Below are 6,000 nucleotides of genomic sequence, written 5' to 3' on the forward strand. Positions count from 1 at the left end.
ATAAAATCTCTATTTTACGAGTGATCTAGATGTAGGATGCGAATCTACAAAAGATGCCCAGATCTATGAATATTGCTCTGTCTAACTGAATATAGTATCTTGGCATTGGTAGACATCCATTTGAGTGTCTTCATTTTGTCCTCAATCTTAGCTTTCGAGAGCGAGTGTGAGAGAGTGAGGTTTGATAAGGCCAAAGGAACTTTATGACACTTCACAAACACCAAACCCTATAAGGAACAAACACTTCCTTCACCACCAAACACACACAGCTATATTCATCACATCTAAAGTGTATAGGTTGTAGTGACCATATACAAGAAAGCTTTGTCCTTATCAAATAGCTTAGGACATCTGTTATGTGACAGGTACTTTGCATGAAATGACTGTGCCGGCAATGTCACCGTGAAAATCTCAGACCACTTCAAGTCCACTCTGTGTCACATGCAGACACACAACGCACACTTGCGCACAAAAAAAACCCACACACATACGAACTTAGTTCCCTGTTCTGAGATCAAACTTCCCTATAAGGGACAGAAGATCCACTGAGAGATGCTGATGAAGAGGAAAAGGCTGTGATCAGCAGGATGGACTTACAGAGTAGTTGAAACCTGACTGGCTGAGTCTGCACGTGTCCTGGGGAAGGAAGTGAGAGAGGGTTGATGAACAAGATACAGGAACACACGGTGAAGAAGTTGCGAGATGAACACCCTCAAAGATGGGGTGTGTGTGAGAGAGAGAGAGAGAGAGAGAGAGAGAGACAGAGAGAGAGATACCTGTATGGGGTCTGAGTTGGCAGACCTGGTTGTCCAGGAGCAGACATCATTAATCCAGCTACATCCAGCTGTCATGCACTGAGAACACCTGAGAGACACAGAGACAGGAATAAGAATACTACACTGAGTTTAATCATAAACATGTGTACCATCTGCTACTCAAGCAAAATGTGGACTAACAAATCTATAACATACAGAAAGGCAAGTGTGTAACACAATCTGCCCAACATATCATTTAAAAGATGCATTTAGAGTAAATATTGAAGTAGGTCTAAACAAGTAGGTCTAAACATAGCCATATCAAGGTGCTGAGGCGTAGCATGACAGATCTGGGATTTCTGACTGACAGGGCAGAGGTAGGTGGTCCAGAGATGTTTGAACAGTTAGTGAGCATCAGTTTCTCAGCAAGGTTCTGCTTCCCCACTCGTATCTTCACTGTGACATTCAGACCTATGTGGAACAACACAGGGAAACAATCTCTAAGCAAGATGCTCCATTTTGTCAATGGGAAAATCTACAGGAGAGTTAGAAGGTGAAAGGTTACCTTCAGCAGGAAGCTGGTCGCTGGAGAACAGGCAGGAGCATTGTGGAAAAGCTGGAGCGGGGCTTGTCCTGTCACACAGATCACCTCTTCTATTGAAGAAGTTACAGGTGAAGGTGAGACTTCCTGTCCCATTCACATTCAGGTGGACCTTGACAGTGAGTGTGATCCTCTCTCCACTGCTGCTCTTCTCCACCTGGTAAGAGACCATGTTCTGTTGTTGGGAGTCCTCAGAGATGGAGATCCAGGCTGAAGGTTGAAGGCAGTCACCCTGAAACGAACATCTAGATCACATCACATAGAGGGGTCAGGGTGAGCAGGTTTAGGGTGACACAGATAAACAGGACAAGTTTGGAGTCATTTAGAAATGTCATGTTTTTTTTTTAAGAAAATGTTTTTGTCCATTAAAATAACATCAAATTGATCCGAAATACAGTGTAGCCATTGTTAATGTCGTAAATGATTATTGTAGCTGGAAACGTCTGTTTTTTAAAACAAAAAACACCAGTCTCAACGCCAACAGTGAAGAGATGACTCCGGGATGCTGGCCTTCTAGGCAGAGTTGCAAAGAAAAAGCCATATCTCAGACTGGCCAATAAAAAAATAAAGATTAAGATGGGCAAAAGAACACAGATGGCCAGCATCCCGGAGTCTCCTCTTCACTGTTGACGTTGAGACTGGTGTTTTGCGGGTACTATTTAATGAAGCTGCCAGTTGAGAACTTGTGAGGCACCTATTTCTCAAACTAGACACTAATGTACTTGTCCTCTTGCTCAGTTGTGCACCGGGGCCTCCCACTCCTCTTTCTATTCTGGTTAGGGCCAGTTTGCCATGTCCTGTGAAGTGAGTAGTACACAGCGTTGTGCGAGATCTTCAGTTTCTTGTCAATTTCTCACATGGAATAGCCTTCATTTCTCAGAACAAGAATAGACTGATGAGTTTCAGAAGAAAGGTCTTTGTTTCTGGCCATCTTGAGCCTGTAATCAAACCCACAAATGCTGTAGCTCCAGATACTCAACTAGTCTAAAGAAGGCCAGTTTTATTGCTTCTTTAATCAGAACAACAGTTTTCAGCTGTGCTAACATAATTGCAAAAGTGTTTTCTAATGATCAGTTAGCCTTTTAAAATGATAAACTTGGATTAGCTAACACAACGTGCCATTGGAACACAGGAGTGATGGTTGCTGATAATGGACCTCTGTACGCCTATGTAGATATTCCATTAAAAAATCAGCCGTTTCCAGCTACATTAGTCATTTACAACATTAACAATTTCTACACTGTATTTCTGATCAATTTTATGTTATTTTAATGGACAAAAAAATGTGTTTTTCTTTCAAAAACAAGGACATTTCAAAGTGATCCCAAACTTTTGAACGGTAGTGTATGTTCACAGGAAGTTTAATCTATAGTGCCGCGTTTATTTTAAGAAGCTCTGGGTGATAGAGGAAATGCCCTTTGTTCTACCACTCTGAATTTGTAAAAATCAAGATCATATGATATGAAAAAACCTGGGCCGAGGTATGTCATTAACACAGACAAACCACCTGTCCTCATTGAATTACATTGAAATGACTGCCACTGTTGATCTTCACAACAAGAATGAAAAAGTACATTTTAGAAAAGAAAATATGTGACATAATAAAGAAATCTCTATATAGCGTAAGTTGTAGAAGTGTGTAGTTGTGGTTCTTGTGACTGACCTTGACTCACACCAGCCACAGAAGGGGTCCTGAGCAGACCAACAGTCCTTCAGACTCTTGTGTTCACTGCACTGAGCCACAGGCACACGTACCATCTACAACAAACACACAATATTATGTCCTGGGTCCTATTTCAGAATGCTTGTACTGTATAATATTTATCTCTGTGTACAGTAGAACTTACCTGGTTCCTCAGTGCCATGTACACATGTTTGCGGTCCACTGGATCCAGGTGCATCTTGGGAAACACACGGCGGTCGTCATCTGAATTGTAGAGCACTCTGGGACAGGCAGGTTTGTAGGCCTTGTCTACAGCAAGCTGACATGGGACAGAGAGTGACACTTTAATAACATCTCTCTGTAGATTGACACATAACACTCACAAACCACAATACATAACATGGCCCTAGGAAATCCCCTATACTGCAGCTGTAAATATCAGTTGACCGCACACATTCTCTCTGTCAACAAGAGTATGGATTTGATGATGATGATACATGATAGACTAACAATCACTGATGTGTAGTGGTGAGTGTACTGCATGGTGGTGATATTTCTGTTAGAAACATGCAGGGGATTTGGCTGGATTATTAAAGCTTTCCAGGGACAACACTGCACAAAGGAGACTATTGTGCCTAATAAAGTAACTGTGGGATTTCTCCAGGCTAATTTAGACCTCTGTAAAAAAAATGCTGTTATTCTGTTGTATGAGTATCTGTGTGTTCAAGGGAGAAATAAGGACACGAGAAGGGTGTTATGAGGCCAGTGTGTGTGTGTGTGTGTGTGTGTGTGTGTGTGTGTGTGTGTGTGTGTGTGTGTGTGTGTGTGTGTGTGTGTGTGTTAAGAGTTCTCATAACTGTGTTCCGCAGACCTTGATGAGTTGTCCGTCTCCTGTCCCAATGAAGAACACCAGCCAGGAGTTGTGTCTCACTGCCAACACTGATGTCATGGAGCTGTATTTAAACACCACCGCCTCTGGATGCAGGTCCTGAGTGGTACCCGTTGGCAATGCCTGGAACAGTATACATATCAGTGTTAAAGACAATCTCAACACATTTGCTAAGAAATTAGGGTAACGATAATGATAGTGTCTTTGTTATGGTGTTGGTTATAAACCATACATAAAATCATTATCATCTCACCAACCTCTGCACAGCCTTTATAGCAGAAGTCTGGGTCCTTGTATTTGAGTTGAGGCCCTGTAGAGCTGATGTTATAGATGGCCAGCACGGTGTTGATAGGGTCGCTTGTGTTACCAGCCGTGAACACACCTGCCCAGAGCACCTGCCCATGGAGCCCACCAGAACCTTGAATCACAGAGGAAGACAGGAGCTCCCGCCGCTCCGTGTTTCCACAGCATTTGAGTGTCGCACCTTGGAAGTTCCCCAAAGTTTTTGTTTTACTGTTCTCGCTCTTGAACAAAATAACTCGAACTTGACGCTCTTGGGGAACGTTCGAGAACACGTAGATGTGTGAATTACTCTGAAAGCCGTCCACAAACTGAAACTTCTCCTTTTGTCTGGCGTCAATATACGGAGTCGTACTCTCATCTGAATAAGAAAAGATTCCCCCATGCTGTCCTTCTAGTGTATTCCGTAGGTCAAGCAAATGATCTGAATTCGCACACGCTTTACGCACACGGCTCTGCAGCCTTCCAGTCATAATGTAGGAGTTCGTCCCGACATCAACAATAAAGCCAATGGTTGAATCTCCAGGGTCCAAGGAACCCACTTCAATATTCTCCGAATGCACAGATTTCGAGATTTCGTTGAGATCCAGTATTTCACAGTAACCGCATTTTGTGGTTCCACAGGTGATCAAGGTATTGTTTTTGATGAATGGCAGTAAAATGTTTACCTTAAATGGATACGTTTCATTGAAAAGAGGTGCTTCTTGGTTAGGATAAACTACATTCGGAGTATCCCTCTTTATAACTTTGGTAAAATCATGGTTCAGCTGGTAGAGTCGGTCATCCGTAACGACGTATACGGAGCGGTCACTAATGGCAAAGTCGCGGACGTCTCCATCAAATGTGAGATTCTCCTGGCCCCAACCCCAGTCCACACAGGCGAGGAGAACCCCCCAGAAAACAGCCTTCATCTCGTATGTAATGTAGTCAGTCAAGCCTGAGAGAGTGCATGGTAAACTCTGTTCTGCGCCTCTGATGCCACTCTCCTACTGTGCCGAAGGCCAATAAAAGGGATTGCGTAAAAGCGCACAGTGGATGGATGCTGCAACTATGTGTTAACTTTAGGTCATTCAATTTAGTAGCGGCGGTTATGTACTGAGACTCAGATTTCCGTGTTTAACTCTCTACTGTGATGTCGAGATTAACGTTAGTTCCCTACCTTTCAATCTCAGCAGAGGGTGTTGCAGTAACATTGTTGTTTGGATGTTTCCAAAACGTCTCCAAACGGGCATTTCTGGTAATGCCTATATTGCCTATTCAAATGTCAGTGTCAACATCACCATCACCTATATGATTATTGAGATTTAAATACTTTGTTTCAATAATGAAATACTTAACCAAGAGTGAATGCCTCACACATTACTATGATGTCCTCATGATCCCAAGGGGGCCATTTTTGTTCGGTCCTTCACTGCGTTCTGGTGGAGAAAGTGTTACATTACTAGACAAAATACAACCCTAAAGACTGGCATGCAGTGGTGTAAAGTACTTAAGTAAAATACACCAAAAACTTCAGTTGTATCAGTACTTTATTTATGTTTGACAACTTTTACTCCACTACATTCCTAAAGAAAATAGTTTTTACTCTATTCATTTTTCCTGACACTAAAAAGTACTCCTTACATTTTGAATGCTTAGCAGGACAGGAAAATTGTCAAATTCACACTTATCAAGATAATGTCCCTGGTCATCCCTGCCTCTGATCTGGCGGACTCACTAAATAGAAATGCTTTGTGTGTAAATTATTTCTGAGTGTTGAAGTGTGCCTCTGGCTGCCTTAATATAAGACATT

The 6,000-nt window shown here is 42.4% G+C and overlaps 1 protein-coding gene across 3 annotated transcripts in view; it reads right to left on the reverse strand.

Moving 5' to 3' along the window:
• LOC110500150 (plexin-C1) overlaps positions 1-5,351 on the reverse strand; it is a 20,008-nt gene extending 14,657 nt beyond the window's left edge. For 2 of the 3 annotated variants that reach the window (XM_021577341.2, XM_021577340.2), the window contains exons 1-8: positions 4,166-5,351; positions 3,891-4,031; positions 3,204-3,338; positions 3,020-3,114; positions 1,321-1,601; positions 1,124-1,226; positions 777-864; positions 598-636 (exon numbers count right to left, since the gene is read on the reverse strand). In XM_021577341.2, the coding sequence (XP_021433016.2) occupies positions 598-636; positions 777-864; positions 1,124-1,226; positions 1,321-1,601; positions 3,020-3,114; positions 3,204-3,338; positions 3,891-4,031; positions 4,166-5,119 (1,836 nt within the window). In that variant the 5' untranslated portion in view covers positions 5,120-5,351. The remainder of the gene's footprint in view (positions 1-597; positions 637-776; positions 865-1,123; positions 1,227-1,320; positions 1,602-3,019; positions 3,115-3,203; positions 3,339-3,890; positions 4,032-4,165) is intronic. The other variant, XM_021577339.2, reaches the window with a different exon arrangement.
• Positions 5,352-6,000: the final 649 nt, after the last annotated feature.

The sequence above is a fragment of the Oncorhynchus mykiss genome, chromosome 21, assembly GCF_013265735.2.
Source record: "Oncorhynchus mykiss isolate Arlee chromosome 21, USDA_OmykA_1.1, whole genome shotgun sequence".
Taxonomy (NCBI): Eukaryota; Metazoa; Chordata; class Actinopteri; order Salmoniformes; family Salmonidae; genus Oncorhynchus; species Oncorhynchus mykiss.